The following is a 23,765-nucleotide window of genomic DNA, read 5'->3' on the forward strand; positions in this document are numbered from 1 at the left end:
CCTTTACGAGGCACTTTGGGCACTGCCTGACGATATGTCTATCACCGTAGAACCAGCATGTCACAACCACACCCTTGTTGTTGTTGTTATGCTTTGTGAAGTCCTGTTTTTTTTCGGATTGATGGCGTGTCGACGCATCACCTTTATCATTGCGCTGCTCATCCTTCTTGCCTCTGTGGTCAGGCTTCTTCTCGACTTTGGTTGATGGAGTGAAAGGCTTACGCTGAGTGTCAACTAAGCGCTCGGCCGCCACATATGCATCTTCCAAAATACAGGGGTTGCTCCTTTCCACTTCAGACTATACTCATAGCTGAAGTCCCACAATGAACCAGTTGAGTATGTCGTCTTTTGGCATGTTAGGTATCTCCAGCATAAGCTTCTGGAACGTTCTGATATAGTCTTGCAACAAACTAGAGTGTTTGAGCTCACGAATCATCTGATATGTCTGTCTCTGTGCATTTCTTGGCATAAAGTAGTTGTGCAACTCCATTTTGAAGTCATCAAAGATGTCTATTACACATTGACCCCTCTCCATGTCATTGCGTTTCCGCCTCCACCAAGCGATAGCATCTCCATCAAGTAAGGCCGCTGCAACCTTAATCCTCAGATCTTCAAGGGTCACATTCTGGATATCCAAGTAGTCTTCTACTTAGAACAAGAAGTTTTCAATGGCCTTGCTGTCATGAGAACCATTGAATTTTGCGGGTCTTGGCACATCAATCCTTGATAGCCTCTCACCATTTCCGCCATTTAGGGTCACCGTCTGCTGCAACGTACGGTTCTTCAACTGAAGCTCCCCTACTTCAGTCTGCAAGTCGGTCACTGTAGTCGTCAACGAAGTGACCTGCCCTATTAATAAGGTTACCTGCTCTTGCAGGCTCGCCACCACATCATTCAGCCCATTGAATGATTCACATGCACGTGAAATCGCTTCCTCATGTGAAGTCACTTCTTCCACTAACTTGTTAATAGTTGGAGCCAACTCTTCTTGGCCCCGAGGTGAACCCATCTCTTCAGCTTCGGCAACTGCCTTGCCTTTGGTGTTGTGCAAGTTTTGATAAGACGCCACAATGTCTTGCTCACAAATCGCAGCCTGTCGGCGTGTCTTTCGACAACGATTCCGGAGTCCCTTCTCCTGCACGAGAACGAGCTCTGGTACCACTTGTCATGAGCCTATTTCCTTCAATGAGCCAGCGCGGCACGACAATCCTTCCTCATCGCCGCAAGCCTACTCGTCAGCTCGCTTGCTGATCGCGGAAGCTTATAATCAGAGTGCAAGAGAGTAAGAGAGAATAGAGAGAGAGAAATTGCAATCACAAGAAGCAATCACAACGAGAGTGAACAAAAGAAAGCTCAACGCATTTACTTTATTCATAATTTTGTCTGCAGGCTATTACAGTTCAAGTATACAGGATGCCCCTTCGCGGTATTGATTCACCTAAACCAAGCAACTTACATCAGACTCAACAAAACCAAAACATACTCTAAGCACAACTGTAAAATGTAAATTGCAAGAAAACATTTGAAATCATGTGATTTAAAATCACAAAACTTATTTGTGAGATTCCAAATTTTAAGATCTAGGGTGATTTCGAATCACACATGAGCCCTCATATTTAGTTATTTAGTTGGGCATGATGATTGGGGGCGAAATGAGAATGAGAGGATGATTATCATGGGGGGACACAAACAAACACAAGTGCGCTTGACCCCCTCATTGTTAGGACATGTGAATTTTTTGACCCAATAGTACCAACCCAACTGTCACATCGGAAGGTTGGCGCACATTCCTATGGAATTGCACCCTTGTTTCACGACCCGTATTTGCAATTTGAAAGCAAGAACTACTGCGGATCAATTATCATTCGTAAAGTACGTCGACCTTGCCTCTGGCTAGCTGTCCGCGGTAGGGGTGGGGCCCACAGTTCATAAAGAAGAAATAGTCTCTCTCTCTCTTGAAGGGTTCTTTCGTTCTTCGTCCTTCCGTCCTCTTCCTCATTAGGGTTTCGGTGTTACCGCTCTGGTTGTGGTGGGAATCGGAAGCGAACCCTAATTTGTTGGTTCCGTAATTCGTCCGGAGTCAAGTTTCTGAGGAGTCGGTTCGTTCGTCAGGCCGTCGGTTTGGTGGTTTTCCGGCGGTCACGATGAAGTTGACGGTGAAGACGTTAAAGGGGAGCCATTTCGAGATTAAGGTTCAGCCCAACGACACGGTGAGTGGCTTCCTCCCCCCTTTTGCGCAAGTTCGTGTTTTCTTTGGGTTCCGTTTTGTGGGGATTTACTTTCCTCTATTTCCTTTTTTTCCTTTTTCTGTGTGAATAATCATGGTATCCTGTTTGGTGGGTGCGGGCTTGTAGATTGGTAGCGGCACTTTTGGTGTTAGGGTTCATTTGTGTCTCTTGGCGTGAGGATTAAGATTAGGGCAAATTGGCAACGGGAAAATGTGATGTATTTGTAATGTGGCCTTTATGCGGTTTTGTTGAATATAGCCTCCATCGTTTGTATTCCTTCTCTGTTTGGGAAAATCCTTTTTTTTTCCTCTTTCTCTATTGCCTCAGCGATTGCGAAACAAAGAACTCAAAGTAGTTGTGAAGCCTTTGTGCTGTGTTTGGATTCAGGGAATTCAGTGGAATTGGATTCCTACTCTGCTAGAGCCTTCACTCATTTTCCATGCCATAATGAGGAATTTGGTGGAACTGGATTTTCAGTTCCACTAAATGCAATGAATCCAAACAACACCCTTGTGGGAACACATGGTCTTGTAACTTTTTGAAATTTAAACGTAATAGATTGTGACGTGTGTTTGCACTTGAAACATGGGAGCTTGTATGCTGCATTTGATGTTCCATGTTTTTTACTACTAGGGATGGCTAGTCACATGTACGTATACTGTATGTTGTAATGTGTACAACACCACTATCTGCGTTAAGTACCTTACCTGTGCACCAAAAAACCCTCCGTGATCAAGATATATAAAGGTAGGCCCTTGAACCATTAGGCTCGTAAGTCGTCAATGACGGCCACATTCTGCTGCTAACATCCTCGGTTTCTAGCTCATCTTTCTCTAGCCTCAACTCCATGTAGCCATTCCCATTTTTGGCGACTCTCACTCTGGTCTCTTTTGTTGCTTTCCACTTTTTCTAGGGTAACCCTTTTTCCAGGATGTTCTTTTCTGGAATCAATCTGGGGATGTGGGGGATTGCCCTGGTTCCAAGTTAGGTACCTAACCAGAGGCTGAATAAACCTAGGGTGATTAAGATGCATAAAGCCTTTTAACCATTAGTATTGTAGGAGACTCTATGTGGATTATATTATGACCTCTTAACCTCCTATGGCATGTCACTATTTGGACTCTTATTACAGCCGTTATCTGAAGCCATTGTGTACGTGCGTTATATGTATTTACGAGTCCTTAGTACATTGGTGATAAGTTGAAATAAAGTTGACACTTGACATGTATATCTTTTGTATCATTACTTGTATGTTTATGCTACCATGTTTTGCAGTTCTGTTATACAGTTTTTTTTATTGATGATATTGGGATAACTGCATATGATTTTAAGATAGTCTAGGTGGTCTAGAAGATATGTTGATGAACATGTTATTGGTCACAGTTAGTTTCCTTGCCTTATTCCATGCATAAAAGCTGGAATTCTCTGATCTTCTTAACAAAAAAAACAAGATTAGCTGATTTGTATTCTTTCTTATTGTCCTTTGCCTGTGGATGCATCTGTTATCTTGCCTTTTTTGAAGTAAGTCTTGAATAATTTGCTCTTGTTGTGATTGGATATTAATCTGGCATGTTTCCTATAGGTCATTGCTGTTAAGAAGCATATTGAAGAGCTACAAGGAAAAGACAACTTTCCATATGCTCAGCAGCTATTGATTCATAATGGAAAGGTCTTGAAAGATGAGACAACTTTAGAAGAGAATAAAATCAGTGAGGATGGCTTTCTTGTTGTCATGCTCAGTAAGGTATATAGCTTGTTTTTTGGTTTTCCAAAGTTGCTAATGACAATGAATCCCTTATTGTGTTTGAGATTATTTCTTCTAAATAGGATCAGTACCTATGGTCTCTTGGTTGTTCTATGGATGATTAGATTCAGTATGGTTGTAGTTTGATGGACAGATGATCTTATTGGAACATTATCTAAGGGAAAAATTGGAAAAAGAAAAAGGCAAAACCTTTATCGGAGAAGCACTTTTTCCCTCAGTTGTATGTTTCTTGTTTGAAAAGTGTCACCTTCAGGAATATTTGTTTTTGCTTTGTAGATCCTTTTAGTTGCCAAGACTAAACCAGCACTGTCATGGTTTGGATGGTCTTTCAAAGCCAGATATTTCCTGTGTGCATCATTGTGGGTCAGAATTTAGAGTACGTGCTAACTGATGTTGGGAGTGAAGGAACTTTGATGTTAACCTTTCTAGCTAAAAGAATAGTTTCCTCTACCGGTCGTTTTGAATGTCCCTTATGTGATATGTGCTAGATTTTTTCTAGCTTAAGATGTTATTTTCATTGGAGTTAGTATGAATGCTTTGCGTCCTTTTGAAACTTGTTATTTTTTATCCCAATGTTTTCACATCTTATATTTATAGATTATCATTTATTATATACCATACACGATGCCCATTTACAATTCAAACTTCAAAAATACTTTCATCTTGTGTGAAAAAGGTGGCATCAATGTTGTGAAAAGCATTGAGGCGTAGCGAGGTATGTGTAAAGTAAAACAGGGGAGAAGGAATCAAATCAAACATTTTAAATTGGTGTTGTTAGTATCGTACAATACGATATATCGTAGTATCGATGGGGGAACCAGTATGATTTAAGTAGTAAATCATATTCGGTATGATTAGCATACCGATACGATATATATCATATGATACACCCTGTATCGTACTAGTTGAGTTTTTTTTTTTACTTTTCCGATGCCGAAAGAGCGACGACCGACACTTATGGGGCCATCTGTTTGCCTTCGCACTAGAAGTGTGGTTTGCTTCAAATTTCACCCATTTTGCCCTACCTAACCTTTTTTTTAACCCTCAAATCTCATCCATTTCCATCTTACCCCCACCCTAGAAATTGGGGCTTTTGCTAGATATGAGGCCTAGTGGCGTAATTTATCCTAATCCACCTATTTCCATCATACACACACATTTTTGTGCCTTCTAACCCTCAAATTCGAACCCTAGGGTGTTAGATTCAACGTATTTGCAGCATGGCTACATCAAGAGACCCGACCTGGGATCATTATGCACCAATTTACGAAGGAAATAGGATGTTGAACCAGTGCAACTTTTGTAAGAGGCAGATTCATTGAGGCATTTCAAGGATGAAACATTATTTAGGCAAGGAAAATGCAACCACATGCAGTTCTTCGAATATGCTAGATGTTGTAAAATGGCAGATGCATGAGCTTTTGAAGAAATCTTAGAGGAAAAGGCAGAAAAAACAACAGGAGATGAAGAAAATTGGGGGCTACGATATATCCCAACCTTGGGAAGAGCCAGAAATGTCACCTGAGTCATATAGGCAAGCAACTGACAACATATCGTACCGTATCGTATGATACAGGAAAAATCTTGAATTAAAAACCACAAAAAATCTGAAAACTACAAAAAATAAAGAAAAATCTCAAAAATATCAAAAAAATTATAGAATACAATAGAGAAAAAAAACATAAATATATGCATTATGAGTAACTAAATATAAATATGTATTAGTAAAACATTGGATACGATACTGATATCACTCCTAACAAACATTTAACAAAAGTCACAAGCATGAATATTTGATATCAAAGTTGTATATTACATAACAAAACAAAACAAAAGAAGAAGCATCCTAATCTATCAATCATAACGAAAACAATACTCAAATGATAGATCTTCTTCTGAATTGTCTTCTCCTCCTTAATCTACATTCATCTCTGGGCCATCATAATCGTTGTCATCATCCACTTGAGCCTCCATCTCAATCCCTTGTTGCCTCCAATCCTTATCATCATCCAAAACACCACACTCTTCTTCTACCCACTTAATATGTCTAGGTTGTCAATACTGATGGGATCGTAGTTGCTCCTTTGGTGTCTTCTCGATTCTTTTGTGTTCGTCTGCAATATTCATATATTAATTTGCGACCCCAATTGTTTTGGGATGAAGGCGTAGTTGTTGTTGTATTCATTTATTAATTATAATACAAGTTATATTAAAGTGGATCCACTAACATATATCTTAATGCTACCTTTACTTCAATCTCATGTTGTAGACGACAATACAAGATCTATGTCACAGGGATTCGACTAGCAGGGTGCCGCACCCGCGTCGACGCGGGTGCGGCACCAGGTGCGGTCAACCCGATCCTGGGTGCGTTGACCGCACCCAGGATCATTTAGGTCCATTTTTTTTAAAAAAAAATTGCCCTATGAAATGGGCTGCGGAATTTTTTTAAAAAAATTCTGCTGACAGCTGCTGCTGCTCCTGCCTTTTTAATCCTGATCCTTCTTTTTCGTAAAGGATTTTCTCTCTCAATAATAAATGATAATGATGGTGGTAGCCTTGCTGATCCTTCTTTTTCGTAAAGGATTTTCTCTCTCCATAATAAATGATAACGATGGTGGTAGCCTTGCTGATCCTTCTTTTTCGTAAAGGATTTTCTCTCTCCATAATAAATGATAATGATGGTGGTAGCCTTGCTGGCTATTAGTATTCACTGTTCTCCTGACGAGATGGGTGCGCTATCGTGCATGTGTATATAAAATGAAATTTGAAAAAACCCGCGTCGGGGGAACCCCCGGACCCCCTTATATATATATTATATTTTTGCCCCTGCCGCACCCCCGCACCCGGGTTTTTTGGAAGTGCCGAATCCCCGCACCCGCACCCGCACCCATGTGACATAACACAAGACCATTTAATCAAGAGTGCTCAAATCTTTGCTTTTCTTTGTTTAGATGCGCTAAAAAAACTCTAATTTCTCTTGCATCTACTTGCACTGCACCTTTGACTCAATATACGTTGTGCAAACCTAGATAACGAAGAAGCATGTCCACCAAACCTATTCCACCATTGATCTAAACCAACGAAAGAAAAATATATCACGAGAAAATCCTTGCAACACAAAAATACATAATTAAATATAATAACATTGAATTTCAAATGCATACCTGGCCGCAATGAGCTACGCAATTTGATTGTGTTCCTTCATCCAAAGTCCCCCTCCTTTTGTTCATACTCGGTTAACTCCAAATGAATGTGTTTGGAGACTGATATTTATTAATTTTCTCAATGAAGTTCAGAACACCTGTTTGTATTTCCCTATCATATATGAATGTGGGGGAGAATTTGATGGCAGGATTGAAGTAAGAGGCAGCAACATGAATGTCTTGATAGAACTGGTGACTCCATCTCTTTTAAATCACCTTCCAAACTGGCATATAATACTTTTTCTTGTTATTAAAATTTTCTCTAATTTGTTCTTTTGCTCTGTCCTTATCGTCATACAAGTAGAGCATAGCTGGAGCCTCGTCAGTGTTCACTCTTCTTAACACTTTTACGAGTAGCATTGTCATCATCAAAAACATACTGCACTTGACTATCTCCACTATCTCAACCCAATAAGTTTCTGTGCAATCCTCATTGCAAGCCACTCATATTAAGCAAACATTTACTTTAATTCATTTTGATGAATAACAAGGCTTTGTACATTCAAAACATTCGTGGAAAACCTTGTCAATGCATGGTGTATCAACCTTGGTAAACCTCCTCTTCAAGTTTAGGATGGTTGAATGATTATAAATGAATTATGTTACATTTGTATGCATCCCAATGCACTCAGAAATGCCCTCTATCTCACCAATATCTTCAAGCATGAAATCAATACAATGCATTGTGCATGGGCACCATACAAAACATTTATATTCCTACTGTAGTATTAATCCAGCAACTTTGAAGTTTGTTGCATTATCAGTAATGAATTGGACCACATTTTCATGCCTAACATCCTCCACCACATCTTTAAAAATCACAAACAACTCCCCTGCCACGTTTTGCCTATTAAACATATCAATCTATTTCAAAAACATAACACCTTTAGGACAAGAAACAAAAAAAAATTACCAAACTTTGTTGTCACATGTCTGTTCACCCATCTGCCATGATGGTGCAACTCTGGTCTTCCAAGACTCTCTGAACTCATCACACCACTACTTCACTTTTGCAACAACTTGCTTTAAAATCTTGCCCCTTAATGCATGATAGGAGGGCATCTTGTAACCAGCTCCTATAATAGCTATTGCATCAATTATAGCCTGAAAATGATACAACTTTGCAACGTTGAATGGTGTGCAAGTCTAAAAAAAAAGTCCAACTTCTAGATCTGCTTGCTCAATCATTTGCTTGGAGGCCATGGCAGAACGTATATCTGGTTGGGTCCCAAGGATTGTCTTAGTTGAGAAATATCCCATGTCCTGGACTTGTATATCTCCTTCCCTCCTTCCCCAAAGTTCATCCTAGTTGAGAAATATACCATGTGAACTTGTGAGAAGTGAAGTAGAGGCTCATGGTTTGCAGATTTAGTTGATCATTTAAGCAATATGGATGAGAGATATTACATTGTGTTATAGGGTTATGGTTTTCTAGGCATAGGATGCTTATAGGGATTCAAAATACACACAAAAATTGCATACTTTCCTTTTTTGTGATTTGTAACGTTCTTGTCAAAAAATTTATGAAGAGAAAAATGGTATCAGTAGCACATTTCATCTGTCATAAGATATATCATTTGGAGAGTTTAGCCCAAAAAAGGCCAAGAATGCCATAGAGATATCTAAAATAAAATCATGAAAGTGTAACACGTCCCTTTCATGGGGATGTAAAGGTGCAAAATGAATGTAAAGTCATAGTATCCACTAGCAATGAGCAGCTTTGAGCAAATTGTGGAGAGAAATGGTTCATATTCTAAAGGTGCAAAATAAAGTGAAACTTGAATGTATTTCTCGACATGATCTTTGATACATATGACCTATATTTGAGCAAAACAGATTCAACATTGCTAGTGGATAATTTATTCCTCATTTGGAAGAAAAAACAAATTTATTCAAAAAGAGAGTGATTTGGAATAAATGTGAAAAAAGTGATGTAATGGCCTGATATGGCATGATGGATCTTGCTTATGATGTTAACTGCAAAGAGCTACTTGTTTCTATGGTTTCATGCATATGCCATTTTAAATATATCTGTGATTTCTTTCTATATATTTTGTTTCGAAGTGAACAAGTATGACTTGGAATGGGAATTCATTGAGAAATGAACAGAAAGAGACATCATGTTCTCTTGAATAAAAATTATGTATAGTATATTCTAAATTTAAGCTCTCATTATGTTGCTTAGCCCTCCCCTTATGAATTCATTAGCATATTTTGTTTCCGAAAGCATACATCATTCTGTGGTCAAGTATCCAGTTTCTTCAGCTTCATATTATAGACTATAATTAATGCATTTTGGGCTAATTGAAGTCAATGTTTTTTTGTTGGTCTACTATGAACTTTCTCTAGGACATTATCTTTAATTATTCTGTGGTCAGTGATTCAGTATAACTCTCTATTGAAGTATTTTATGCACCCAAAAAAAGTTCTAACATTTGGCAAATTCTGAGATACTCGTGAGGGATTTCAAGATGCCCCATTTTAAGTGTGCATTAATTACTGAAAATTTTATCTGTTTCTAATAGTATATTCAAAATTTCTGAAATAGTGTTTTGAACCTGATTGATATTTGTCTGTGCTAGCAATTTTGCTTGTGTGGAATTTTGAGGTCTAGAATTTGATGGATTGTGCTGCATATTTTGCTTTCTTTAACTTGGCTTTATTTTACTATTTTTCTTTTTATTGCAGAGCAAATCTTCTGCACAAGGGGGAAGCTCATCTGCTCAGGTATCTATAGCTGTCTCTCTGCCCATTGGTTCCACTGGTGTTCTGTCAATTTTAGGATTGTGATTTTCGTCCTTTTAAATTTTTGTTTAAATTAAACAGCCTTCGACAACAAATCCTGTTCCTCCTGCTGCCTCTCCAGTGCCCGAGCTGCAGGCTCCTCCACAAGCAACGTATATCCCTAGCCTTGCATGTCTTAAATTGATGATACCATATGGTTTCGATTTTAAATTTCTTGCTTATATTCTGATGTCATTGTGACAGGACCCATGTGAGTACAGCAGCAGCTTCTGATAAGGCAGCTGAGTATGAGTTTTATCCTTTTATGCTAGCAGTTATTTTTCTTATATGGTTATTGCTTTCAAATAATTTATCAATAATGTTCCAAACTATTGGTGTCATTTGAATGTGAACTTACTCTGTTAGTTGCTCATCGTGAGTTTGAAACATTTGTTTACTCATCTTAATCAACAGATTTAAGTGCTTCATTCACCAACAGCACCTCATCTACCGGAATTGCATAAATGTAGCAATCTTACTCTAATGACATACACACATTGGTTATTGGACTGTGAACCAGAATAGTTTTGCATGAATACATCTCCACTAAAAATCTGGCATTGGCTTATATTATATATGTTCATCTGCCATTGCATTATCCTGTATATAATGAACATGATGAAAGAGAGACACACAAGTTGCACAAAGATTTGTTCTTCGGTATACGCTAGAATAAATCTGACATTGGCTTAGATGTATCATGCTGATATTCCAATGCATTGTCCTGTATCAATATGAGCATGATAAGAGAGAAGTTGCACAGTGATTTCTACTTCAGTATATCCTTGAAGGGTCCGCCACTCAGGCAATTTTGGATGATTCCCTTTTTAATAACATATGCTGATTGCCTCGATACAGAAACTGTGAGAAATCTCCAAGATCTTAGGAATCCATGTGATGTTGCATTAACTCCACACATCTCACCTTCTGTTTTCCTTTTTGTTGTTACTTGTTTTTGCCCGGAGTCTGCTTTGTTTTGTTCAACTGGCTTTGTACTTTTGGTTATATGATGCATATGTTTACATAGGATCAAGATCATCAAATGTATGTGCTCAATGATCATGCATAAGAGTGGACATCAGGCGAGGCACTGATTGGCTTTTAGGTACCCAGCACAAAACCTGGGTCTGGGCATGGCTTTACATGAAGACAGGCCCAGGCTTAGGCCTGGCAGAGATTGTGTCCATAAGGGGACCTAACCTGGCCTGACCTGAGTCTGTCATGATGTAATATCTGAGTGGCTCCAGTTTCAGCAGCAAACCTTATAAAAACTGGGCCTGGGCCTGAGCCTGAGCAGAATAAGGACCAGACTGGGCCCAGTCAGGTGTGACATCCTCCCACTTCTGACCAGGTCCTTGAAGGTGTACCTGACTCCAAGCCTGGCACGCCCACCTCTATCATGTGTCGAGTGTTTTGCTGTAAAGAGTGCAATCAGTTCCATGTATTATGCATGTGATTGCATGGGCAGAATGACCTACTAGACCAGCAACTCTGAATGCATTGACGCTTGCTTACGTGTTCTCATATCCACTTTTACCACTTGGTTTTCACATGTTCTTTGAATTTAATGACTTTTTTGAAATCTGATTAATTACAGGGTGGCTGACCCATATGGTCAAGCATAAGAGTGGACATCAGGCGAGGCACTGATTGGCTTTTAAGTACCCAGCACGAAACCTGGGTCTGGGCATGGCTTTACATGAAGACAGGCCCAGGCTTAGGCCTGGCAGAGATTGTGTCCATAAGGGGACCTAACCTGGCCTGACCTGAGTCTGTCATGATGTAATATCTGAGTGGCCCCAGTTTCAGCAGTAGACCTTCTAAGAACTGGGCCTGGGCCTTGGCCTGCGCCTGAGCCTGAGCAGAATAAGGACCAGACTGGGTCCAGTCAGGTGTGACATCCTCCCACTTCTGACCAGGTCCTTGAAGGTGTACCTGACTCCAAGCCTGGCACACCCACCTCTATCATGTGTCGAGTGTTTTGCTGTAAAGAGTGCAATCAGTTCCATGTATCATGCATGTGATTGCATGGGCAGAATGACCTACTAGACCAGCAACTCTGAATGCATTGACGCTTGCTTACGTGTTCTCATATCCACTTTTACCACTTGGTTTTCACATGTTCTTTGAGTTTAATGACTTTTTTGAAATCTGATTAATTACAGGGTAGCTGACCTATATGGTCAAGCTGCATCTAACTTAGTTGCTGGTAATAATCTTGAGCAAACCATTCAACAATTGATTGATATGGGTGGAGGCAGCTGGGACCGGGAAACTGTTACACGTGCACTCCGAGCTGCTTACAACAATCCTGAACGAGCTGTTGATTATTTATATTCTGTAAGATTCACTGTTTATCAGATATTTAAGCAACTCCTTTTGACAATTCTTCACTTAGTTACACAGGTTGCTATTTTGCAGGGTATTCCAGCCACTGCAGAAGTTGCTGTTCCTGTGGCTCGTCCTTCAAGCCAGGCACCAAGTCAAGCACCTGCTGCCACAGATGCAGACTTAGCAGGAACTGCCCCCCTCTATGGAGGACCCAATGCTTCTCCATTGAACTTGTTTCCACAGGTCTAATTCTGCTACGGTCCTCCTTCCATGTGCTTAAGATTTTTGCTTTTTGTTGTCTAAGGTCCTATGATGTTTATTAAGGTCCTATGATGTTTATGCAGGGAGTTCCCAGTGTTGGAGCTGGGGCTGGAGGTGGCTCTCTTGATTTCCTTCGGAATAACCCACAGGTGTGCTCAAATTGCTTGGATCTATCCTATTGTTCCAGTATTGTATAATTTGCAAATTTGTCTTACTCGTTTTATGTTGTCTTAGTATAAAGGAAAATCTGAAAGTGAGATACTAATCATGGAACTGGATTATAGTTCAGCAGTAATTTGCCATTCTCTTGGTCTAGAATTGGTCTATTCGGTGGCTATTGCATAGTATGCAGTAAAGTTAGAATGTGCTGAATGTCGCTGTTATTGGTAACAGAACAATATGATTTGTGGTATACACTTAATGTAACTTTTGGACACAGTTTTAGTATTGTATCTCTATGATCATCCATTTGAACGAGTTTTTTTGTTTTATACATCCAAATTCTCCCAACTTAGTTATCACTTACAGGGATATTGACTATATTCCATGGATGTGCATTCTAATGTGGAAAACTCAGTCAACGGTACCATCTTTGCACTTTAATTTTCCCTCAACTTGCGTCATGATGAACAACAATGAGCAATAGAGAGAAATTTACCCAAACAAATAAAGAGTACCATTGAATTATAATAAAAATGGTGAAAAGGGGAAGAACACCTATAAAAATACTTCGTATAGCACACACAAATACTTTCAAGAAGTAACATTTGTATAATAGTGTAATGGAAAAGGGATGATGAATAATTGAAGGTGACAGGAATTGGAAGCTACAAATGTGAAAGGAAAACTAGCCAGAAAGTGTCTCAACCATGGAGTGCTTTAGGTCATAAAATTTGCCTCCAAATATTTGTGAATAATCTCTGTTGTAGTTTGTTACTTAGGATGAGGATATTCAGTGGTTGGGCAGCTCTGGTGGGGATAAGAGTAGGCATAATGTCCTCAAACAGATTTGTGGAACTAAGGCTAGTGTCTCTATGTAACTGCTGTGTTGTTGTGGTTAATCCACATGGATAAGACCTTTTTTTTGGGGGGGGGGGGGGGGGGGTAGACCAAGGTTGTAAGTATCGTATTGGTCGGGCCCAAAACAAGATATGTATCGTATCGTGAAAAATCGTAAAATTTGAAAAAAAAATTAAAAAAAAATCTAAAAAATCTAAAAAATAGCAAAATTTCTAAAAATCATAACACATGAAACAATGATGAAATGCACAAAATCAAAATGCAACCATAAAATCACATATGAAGCATTTATGTCTCTATGAGATGCATAAGACATCATCAAACATCAACTATCTTACAAGAACAATGCAAAATATTAAATATCTTGCAATTAAGAACATGTCGCAAGACTCATACTTTCATATTACATAAAAAAATATTGTGGCAATAGTTGCACTCGATTTTTAATCGGTTTTCACTCATTAATTGAGTGTCCCGTTGTCATGTCCGAACATTTGATGCCATCTTTGTTGGAGGAGTATGGAGCTTGATTTCTACCTTGATATAAATCTCTAATCTTCACTGAGGTAGAAATTTTTTGGAGGGTAGCTTTGTAATTTTACTCATAATAGAGATTCTTTACTTTAACCTACTTCTTTGAGTGAAAAAATGGTGAAAATGCATTTTTACTTTAATAAACCGCAAAAGCCCTCTCTCTTGCGCATGAATCGGTTTCCAAATCATTCTCACGAGTCCTAGGGTGTGTAGATTAGGGTGTGAGTGAAAAAATGGTGAAAATGCACTTTTACTTTAATAAACCGCAAAAGCCCTCTCTCTTGCGCATGAATCGGCTTTCAAATCATTCTCACGAGTCCTAGGGTGTGTAGATACCTCTCTAATGGTTTCTACACAAATGAGGGAGTCAACCCTCAAGAGATCTTTAAAACCCAAAACTAAAAAATTATGATTCAGCCATTTTTAAGTGTGTCGCCTCTATATTGTATTGTACACCTTGTATCGTACGATACACACTCATATCATGATACGAGTGCATATCGTATCATACGATACAGTACAATACGTACAACATTGGGTTAAACATCAATATGATGGTCATTGACCAATGGTCTGTCCATAGCAACATGACACAAATATGGGCACAATTTTGTTTGAAACTATGTCACTTGGGTATGGGTATGGGTACGGAGGGTACAACACTACAATTTAAAAAAATGAGGGTATGGGGGCACAACTATATATATATATATATATATAGAGAGAGAGAGAGAGAGAGGTAAAAGTTTGGGTCTGGATCATATGCGGATCCATATTAAGGTTTATATTAAAAGTAAAAAAAATGTAAATGTATTTTTTGAAAAAATAGGGGAGGGGGAATGAAAAATTTAATATAAAAGGGAAAGGGGTATTTTGTAACCTCTCTCCACGAAAAAGAACGAGAAGACGAAGACGACGAAGTTGGAGCCAAGTGATGACCCAGCCCCACCACCCCTCTCTCTCTCTTGGGCAGATTGGAAGAAGGTTCTGGTACTCTCTCTCTCTCTCTCCTCTTCTACTTTTTCTTCCTCTTCCACTTTCGACTTCTTCCTTTTCCTCTTTTTTTTTCTTCTTCTTCCTCCTCTTCCTTTTTCATCTTCTTCCTTCTTCTCCTTCTCCTTCTCATCTTCCTCTTCCCCTTCTTCCTTCTCTTTCTTTTTTTCTTCTTCCTTCTCCTCTTTCTTTTTCTTTTTCTTCTTCTTCCTCCTTTTTCTTCTTCCTCCCTACCTTTCATCGACATCAAACAAAAAAAATGGTTTGGGTTAGGGTCGGACCTGACCTGGAGCAGTGTGGGACCCGACCCACGGTGTACTTGCATTGCGTCTGGTACCCACCCCCATGTCAACACCGGTACCAAGAGTTAGACATGTCCCACTTGTCATATCAAATCTTAATAATTAATAATTATTTGGTGCTATTTCAGATGGTATTTAGTAACTTATGCATGACTATCTATGATACATTGATATGTTTTTGTTTGATGGATGCTTGGAAGTTAATATAAACCTTTGTTTGCTTTCTTCCAGTTCTTAGCTTTACGATCGATGGTCCAGGCAAATCCTCAGATACTACAGGTATGCATTCTTTGTCACAACTTTAACATTTCAATTTCTTGACATGTACATATCAATTTCTAAATTGTTAGTGCGCTTGCAGCCCATGCTTCAGGAGTTAAGCAAACAGAATCCTCAGCTCCTAAGACTGATTCAGGAACACCAAGCAGAATTCCTTCAACTGATTAATGAACCTCTAGAAGGATCTGAAGGGTGAGAATCTCATGCACATATTGTTTGCTGTAATTTATGATGTAATATGAATTTTGGTTATCTGGCATTGGCAATGGTTAATGTCTCTGTTCACGTATCATGATTTATGTCTACGTTCTCGTTTTGCTTGGAGGTACATATCTACAGTTTGTGTTATGATAGACCATCCGTTCAAAAGGCCCTTATGTTTTCTGAAAAGGGTATGGAATATTCAAACTTTGGAAGATTCTTTCCAGAGTTACCAGTCGAGGAAGCGGGAGCGGGAAGCGATACGGGAAGCGATACGGGAAGCGGAAGCGGGAAGCGAGACACTCCTAAAATTTTAGGAAGCGGGAAGCGCGGGACGACTTATGAGCGAATCAGGAAGCGTCTCAGAAGCGACATAGGATTCGAGTGAGAAGCGAATAAGAATCGAAAGGGTAGCGAAAATGTAATTATAATATTATATATTTTTATTTGATCAAAAAATAAGATTTATGTCATGATTAACAAAATAAAACATGTATCTAAAACAATAAATAATATAAGTTGTAATTATCTAACAAATGTATCATATTGCAACTGTCAAACATTTAAAAAATCATACATTAAGAGAAGATCATAATTCGCATTCTTGTTGCAACCATTTAACAAATGTATGCAAGCACTAAATAATGCATTAAGAAAATAATTAAATTTGATTAAAAAGTGTACCTTTTTCAATGAAAGAATCAAATGACTTGTTATTTGATGTTGTGATTGTTGTAAATCTTGTCATCTCTACAACATAGAAAATGAAAAATCAATAAACTCAAAGATTACATAGAGATATAGTTAAATTTTTAAGCTATAAATTTCTAAACTGTAAATTATAAGCTACAAAGTTCTAAACTCTAAACTTAAAATTAACATAATCCGCTACTTCACTTCATCATGCAAGATTCAAAATAAAACTACAGTTTACCAACAAGATATTACAAGACCATGACAAAAAAGTAACATAAAAGTTTTTAAGTTTGACTACTCCAACTACATCATCAAAAAAATAATTAATAATTCAAGAGTTCATTAATTTGTCATCTTTTTCTTTTCCTTCAAGTCAGCAATAGATCGCGAACTTTCTGCATCATCACGTGTTTCTTGTCCTCCACGACCATGTCTTCTGCTCCTTCATTTTTTTCTTATAATGAATACGTTAAAAAATTAAAATGTTCAAAAATCATAATTTAAAATATAAAAAACACAATATCAACATACTTTGCCTAGGTCTCCTGCTAAAGAAACGATCAATCCGACCTTGAGGAACTGATGGTCGCTCTTGTATATCTGCAGTTCTATTAGCTCTGTTGGATTGATTTATATCATTTTCAACTTCATTTGTACGTATGATTATTTGAGGTAATGGAGCTCTTGTTTGTGCATCTTTGGGTTTGGATTTGGAAATAGTGCTTGCTTGTTGTGCACTATCATCCAAATCTCTTCAACGCATGTCCTCTAATCTCAACGTATTTTCTTCTACAATAGGAAGTTCTGGATTGATATCCCATTTTCGACTAGGTCCTTCTTTATAGCGATTGTTGTACCTTTTTATAACAAGAATATAAAATATGAATGGTAATAAATAATCAATGATAGAAAAAGAGAAAAAAAATACCAAAACAAAAGTACAATATAATTTAATCATACCTGTCAATCAATCGAAGATTGAAATGAATATACACTAAGGTATCAGCACGATCTTCATTGAGCCTATTTCATTTAACATTGTGAATATAACTATAGGTGCTCCACACTCTTTCTGCAGAAGATGTGCTAATAGTTGAGATAAAACCTTAATGGCTAATGCTCTCAACTCAGGTGTATCACCACCATAAAAACGCCACCAATTAAGCACCAACATTGTAGGATTCAGTGCATCTATTCTTGTTGCATTTTGGTTAAATCTTTCACTTCTTGATGCAAAAGCCATAAGTTGTGACCTATAAAGTGTAGATAGCTCTTCATTTCCAACAGATATCACTTCAAGCGCGAGCATTGCACCGTCTAAGGTATCATTATCCTTTTCTGCAATTTTTTTTTTAATAACTATAACAAGAAAATGCAAATGAAATAATTAAATAATTAAACTTTAAACTTTATTAAATAGATAGAATAAAATTTCTACCAGGAGAAACTCGTTTGACCCCTCCTGCTGCTGAGATCTTGAGATACTCTGACTCATAATATTGTGGAGTAAGCATGTGGGCTAGACTATGGAGAGGCACATTCATTCTATCCCATCTATTTGAGACAATCTTATGAATCTTTTCATACAAATCTGGTTGTCCTTTTAGATTGTCTTTGATTTCTCCCAACATGTTGTTCATGCCTTCATACACTTCACCAATTATAGGGCCTTCCTGATCACAAAATTTAATCATCTTATATATGGGTTTTATAATCAATAATGCTAAACGTACATAATCCTAATATTCTTCGTCAAGAACAGTTGTTTCTGTTGTAACAACCCTTTTTTTCATGGTTTCATCCGTGCATGACTGCTTCCACTCTTTCCATCTATCTGAAATTAATGTGAGCCTCAAGCTCTCCCTCACATCAAGCAAGCGCTTCAAAGTAGTATAATGTGAAGCAAACCTTGTTTTTGCAATCTTTATTAACTTTGATTTTTCATTGCTTCTAAAGATTGCTAGTGCCTTTGAATGATTTGTAATATACTTCACAATTTCTTTACTCTGCAAATATGTTTCTCCCAACCAATGAAACTCATGTGCCAAATCCTTAAAGATCAAATTAAGTGTATGCACAACACAAGGTGACCAAAAAATATACTTATATGTTTGTTTTAATTCTTCACCTGCTAACTTGCAATTTGCTGCATTGTCTGTAATCACTTGCATTACATTAGAAGGCCCCACAAGTCTAAATCTCGTCTTCAAAAACTCGGCAATGTTTGCAGCTGACTGTTGCACATTAGAAAAAATCGCTTGTATATAAGAACATCGAGCCAAAACAGATTGAGGCAAGTATATTTATCAAGTGTTTGTTCTTGATATTTGTCCAACCGTCTGAGACAATGGAAACTCCAAACTCTTCGAACTTTTCTCGAAATTCATTTAACTCTCTGTGAACGCACTCTTTCTCACTGTCAAGCAACGTTGTTCGCGCTTTTTCATATGATGGGGGTTTATATTTAGGCACTTTACTAACTGCAGATATCATCTCTTCCCAATATGGTGATCGAAGCACATTGAAAGGTATGTCATTTGCACACAAAAATCTGATAATTTTGTGATCTACATCATCTCTTTCTACCTTTTTAAAGGTATCACAAATATCAACTATTTTTCGGCTTCCACTAGATGATGTAGTCATACTAATAGGCTTCTTCGGATTATCAATTCTTGATCTCCTCAACTTAAATGCACTTGATGAAACCTCCACTTTGCAAACTTGCCTCTTATTTTTTTTGCCAATTCTGCATTTTTTGCAAGTACAGGGCAAAAGGCAATCCCAACACTTTGCCCCTTTGAAGATCCCATGAGATGTGCAAAAACTCGAGTATATGACCCATGATAAATATTTTTGCAGTGCCTGCGCATAAAAACCTGGTTTCCACCTTGCTTTCCTTGCCCACTCTTCTTTTGTTTCAATATATGGCGCCATAACACTGTTGTTCTATGCATGCTAGGTGGTTCATCATCTTGGTCATCTTCAGAATAGTAATCATCCAAGTCATATTCTTCTTTATCTTCCTCATCAAAATAATTTTCATTTCTGTCCTCAAACTGATATGGACAATCAGAAGACCTCTTGGTCTTGCCCTTTCTTGCATTGTCCTTCCCAACACCACTAGACGATTCATGCTCCAAATTGTACAAAGAATCATTATCGTCATCATAATTATCGTGATCATAGCTTGTGATGGTCATTAATGAAGCAAAGAACAGGTAAATCTACATGCATCATAAAAGTATAAGAATCATTTTAAAACACTTTAAAAAACTATTATTAACTCCAAAAGATGGAGAGTGGAATGCAGAAACAAAAGGGAAAAAAAGAGACCCAAAGTAAACCATGAACGTCCCTTGCAATCGAATTCCCGTAAAATACCGTGGGGTTTACTAAACAACTTCAGTGTCAACGCACATAAACTAATCATGCTCATTTCTTAAAATAATCCAGACAATATGTATCACACACAGCTTCACAATCACAATCTAAATTTCAGAACTTTGAAACCAATCAGATTTCCTTTTTCTAATAGCATTAACACCCGTAATGAATACAGAGGAAAGCATCAAGCCTTAAAATTCAAGTTTAATTAAACTAAATCTCAAACAAACATGACAGTTGAAACACCACAGATTTAATTTAAACCAGGAAATCACAAATAGGTAGAAGCTGGATAAATCCAATCTAAAAAGAATTGCAGACTATAGTTCTATTTATTCTTATCAGAAATTTTGGTTTAATGACCATCAAATCAAATTTAACGAATCCGTACATGAATCAGCCAAGAGTCCAAGACTCAATGCATATAGCAAAATTTGTGTATAAAACCCATAAGGTTATATATATGATTCTTGAAAACATGTATGTAATAAACATCGGAACACAAGCATCGATCAATCGATTTAACTACAATCAGTGTGAAACTGTGAACCCATTATAGAAGGATGCATATTAAAAATCTATAACATCAATCAATTTATTTCAAACAGAGATGATCTTGATCATTCGTGAACCTAATACAAGAAACAAGCAGATCAACATTTAAACAAACATATCTAATTTAAACAGAATTAAAATCTCAGCAAAAGTTCTTAAAAGAAATTAGATCTTTTTATGTTCATCTAAAACCCAAATCAGAAAATTAATACCTGAATAAGCAAAGACAGTCAGTGTTCCGCCCGTATCACAGGGGGTGTACCCACAACTATTCTTATACAAGGGGGCGATAGCCCCTATTCGAGTCTATACAAGGAAACGGTCTTGATCATTCGAGTCTAAAGCCTGTATCACAGGGGGTGTACCAACATATCTATGGTAACTGCGCTCGCTGATTACACGTGGATGGAGCGAATAGTGGATGAGAGAGGAGAGTGAATCGAAAGAGAGAGGTCGTCGGACGTCAGTGGATGAGAGAGGAGAACATACCTGAACAGAGACATTGCCAACGTCACTCGAGGAGGTCGTCGGATGTCAACAAAGGAGGAGGTCGCCGGTCGTCGGAGGTCTTCGATCATCAGAGGTCGCAGATCGTCGGAGGTCGCTGATCGTCGGAGGTCGTCGATCGTTGGTGGCCGAAAACGAGAGAGAGAGAGGGAGGAGTCGGGTGAAAAACAAAACCCTAAGCCTTCGTTATTAAGTTTTCACGATTTTTTTTGAAATGTTCGTTTTGCCCTTATTTAGAAATTTTTTTAGTTTCTTGTTTTCCACGTTAATTTCGTTTTTGAAAAGGGTAAAAAAGACATTCCGTAAATGTGTCCCCCTTTCAGGGGGATGCCTCCCCCTTTAAAGGGAAACACATACCCCATGAAAGGGAAACATGTACCCCATGAAAGGGGGACGCGTCTCCCTTTAAAGGGGGACGTGTTTCTTCTTTTTTACGTGCGCTTCCCTGTGCGTTTCGGAAGCGCATCTCAGGGAAGCGTGCTTCCCCTTATGCATGTGTGCTTCCGGTAACTCTGGTTCTTTCTTTGTGATGTCTGAGATTCCTATTTGTAGGTAAGTTTGATAGTATAGCTCCATACAAACAACAGCATGTGCCAGATGTTTTGTGTAACCATCACATTTTCCAAAGATTGAAAGAGTAATTTGTACATTCAATCTTTCAGAATACTGCCTAATTTGGTCTTCGCAATGAGGGGCATAGTCTATACTTTATCATGTCCCTGCATAAAGTTATTGATTGGTGCTTTGTATGTTTGATTTTTGTAAATGTGATTCTCTGGCTGTGAGGGTTCCATATTTGAGAACTCTAACAGCCATATCTTGTTTTTATTTTCTTCTTTAACGTTGATTTTGGCTTTTTGTCCAATACCTTCCGTAGCTTTTTACTATAGGATGCGGCTGATGTTTTTGATCTCCTTTAGAGCTCTCTATATCATGTGGTATCTTCTTGAAAAATGGATCCTTCCAGTTATTTTCATTAATTATTTATTCGCATTTGTACTGATTGTCTCCAAGCCTTCTCTTTAAATCTGGCAATAAATTAACGTTGGTATATACTCGACCAGTCTGGAAGAATAAAAGAGGAAGATCATGATTCACAGGTGTTGAAATGACCATTTTGTCAAAATAGTATTGTGTTGTGTTCTTTCTGTTCTTTGTTTCAATTTTCAATTTGCCATTCTGTTGGTTATGTCAAATGCTTCCATTATTTTTCATATTTCCTGTCTTTTTTCATTTGCTTGCTATTTTATTTTCAATTTTGTTTCCACGAAGGTAAAATTTGTCACATTTTGTCACAAGAATGTGAATTTATGTCAAAATCATTATTTTTTATTTACTTAATGGCTGGAGCTTTCATACCAAACTTGTTTTTGACATTTTATGTCAAAATCATTCATTTTGAGTTACCTAATGGCTGGAGCTTTCATACCAAACTTGTTTTTGATATATTAGCTATTTCATTTTAAACACTAGCTGCCATTATTGAATTGGCTGATGTGCTTAGACTCCAGGTGATGCAAAACCAGAAACTGTACCTACTAACGTTTGGTATTTATTTCAGGGATATATTTGGACAGATCGAGCAGGACATGCCCCAATCTATCAGTGTTACACCAGAGGAGCGGGCGGCTATTGAACGAGTGAGTGTTTCGTGCAAAATTTTAAACAAAGGGACCTGTGCTAAGCCTTGGAAAAAAGATTTGGGTAGATTGTGTCACACCCCAAGTTCCTCCTACCCAAGGCTTGGCTTGGATCACCTATTGAGCATCTTCTGAGTCTGGTTCTTTAGTACCTACCTTTTAAGCATTGATTTCATGGTCTACCTAGCTTTTCTGAAATTGGTGCTAAATTCTGTTCAGCTTGAAGCTATGGGGTTCGATAGGGCACTTGTGATTGAGGCTTTCTTGGCATGTGACAAGAATGAAGAGCTTGCTGTGAACTATTTGTTAGAAAATGCTGGTGACTATGAGGATTGACCAGTAGAGCAGATGATGACCTTGTTTGCCTCCCAACTGTATGGTATCAGTTCATTCGGGAAACTGGTAAAAGAAGTCTCTAACGGTCAACTTGCAGTTGAATGGGAATCGTGATCTCTACTTTTCAACTGTTTTTGGTTTGTTTTCCATAAAGGGTTTCTTTCTATATATTTTTTTCTTTTTCAAGATGCAGAGATCAGCCTTGTTTGAGGAACTGCCAAGGATCCAAATCAATCTGTTATTTCGTTTCTTAGTGTCCTTGTTTGGTCTCACATATGAAATCATTTATGAAAATCTTTCATTGATTAAATAGAATTCCACTAATAATACTTTGGTCTAGATCTTGATGTACTGAACAACTTTTGCATCTCTTTTGCAACCCCTCTGATTAAATCTCGTTGTTTCCTTTAAGATGAGCATTTCCATCACATGAACAGCCCCCTACATATATTCACACTTGTAAAAAGATTATAAGCCTTCATACTACAGTTGGTTTTGTTTGTTTGCCTTTAATCGCTTGCCGGATGTGTTTGTTGTGATTTGGTGGTTTAGAGAAAATAATGGCATTGGTCAACAAGTACTATGGATGTGGGATTGGGCATATTGTTTGTTGGGTTGTGCAGTGTTTGGATTCAGGAGATTTCTTTCTATCGGAACTAGATTCCACCTAACGCAAATGAACCTTGTGGCAATTTTCCAGCCACAAATAGGAATTTAGTGGAAACGGAATCCAATTCTAC

General features: G+C 38.0%; 1 protein-coding gene across 1 annotated transcript; it reads left to right on the forward strand.

The window, feature by feature from the left end:
• The first annotated feature begins 1,641 nt into the window (after positions 1–1,641).
• Positions 1,642–23,381, forward strand: LOC149834989 (ubiquitin receptor RAD23b-like). The gene is made up of 12 exons (XM_090011638.1): positions 1,642–2,210; positions 3,811–3,972; positions 9,888–9,926; positions 10,026–10,096; positions 10,188–10,229; positions 12,149–12,323; positions 12,405–12,557; positions 12,659–12,724; positions 15,656–15,703; positions 15,786–15,895; positions 22,611–22,689; positions 22,909–23,381. Exons 1-12 carry the CDS (start codon positions 2,145–2,147, stop codon positions 23,023–23,025), a joined length of 1,128 nt encoding a protein of 375 aa, XP_089867764.1. The 5' UTR covers positions 1,642–2,144; the 3' UTR covers positions 23,026–23,381.
• The last annotated feature ends 384 nt before the right edge of the window (positions 23,382–23,765 follow it).

This window comes from Nuphar pumila, chromosome 6, assembly GCF_984573655.1.
Source record: "Nuphar pumila chromosome 6, dmNupPumi1.hap1.1, whole genome shotgun sequence".
In the NCBI taxonomy this organism is placed as follows: domain Eukaryota; kingdom Viridiplantae; phylum Streptophyta; class Magnoliopsida; order Nymphaeales; family Nymphaeaceae; genus Nuphar; species Nuphar pumila.

What these genes read in the sequence shown, in the direction of transcription:
- LOC149834989 (XM_090011638.1), top strand. Translation starts at nt 2,145, where the DNA reads ATGAAGTTGACGGTGAAGACGTTAAAGGGGAGCCATTTCGAGATTAAG. An exon ending in GGGGAAGCTCATCTGCTCAG is followed by an intron (nt 9,927 to 10,025) that starts GTATCTATAGCT and finishes TAAATTAAACAG; the next exon opens with CCTTCGACAACAAATCCTGT. An exon ending in GCTTCTGATAAGGCAGCTGA is followed by an intron (nt 10,230 to 12,148) that starts GTATGAGTTTTA and finishes GATTAATTACAG; the next exon opens with GGTAGCTGACCTATATGGTC.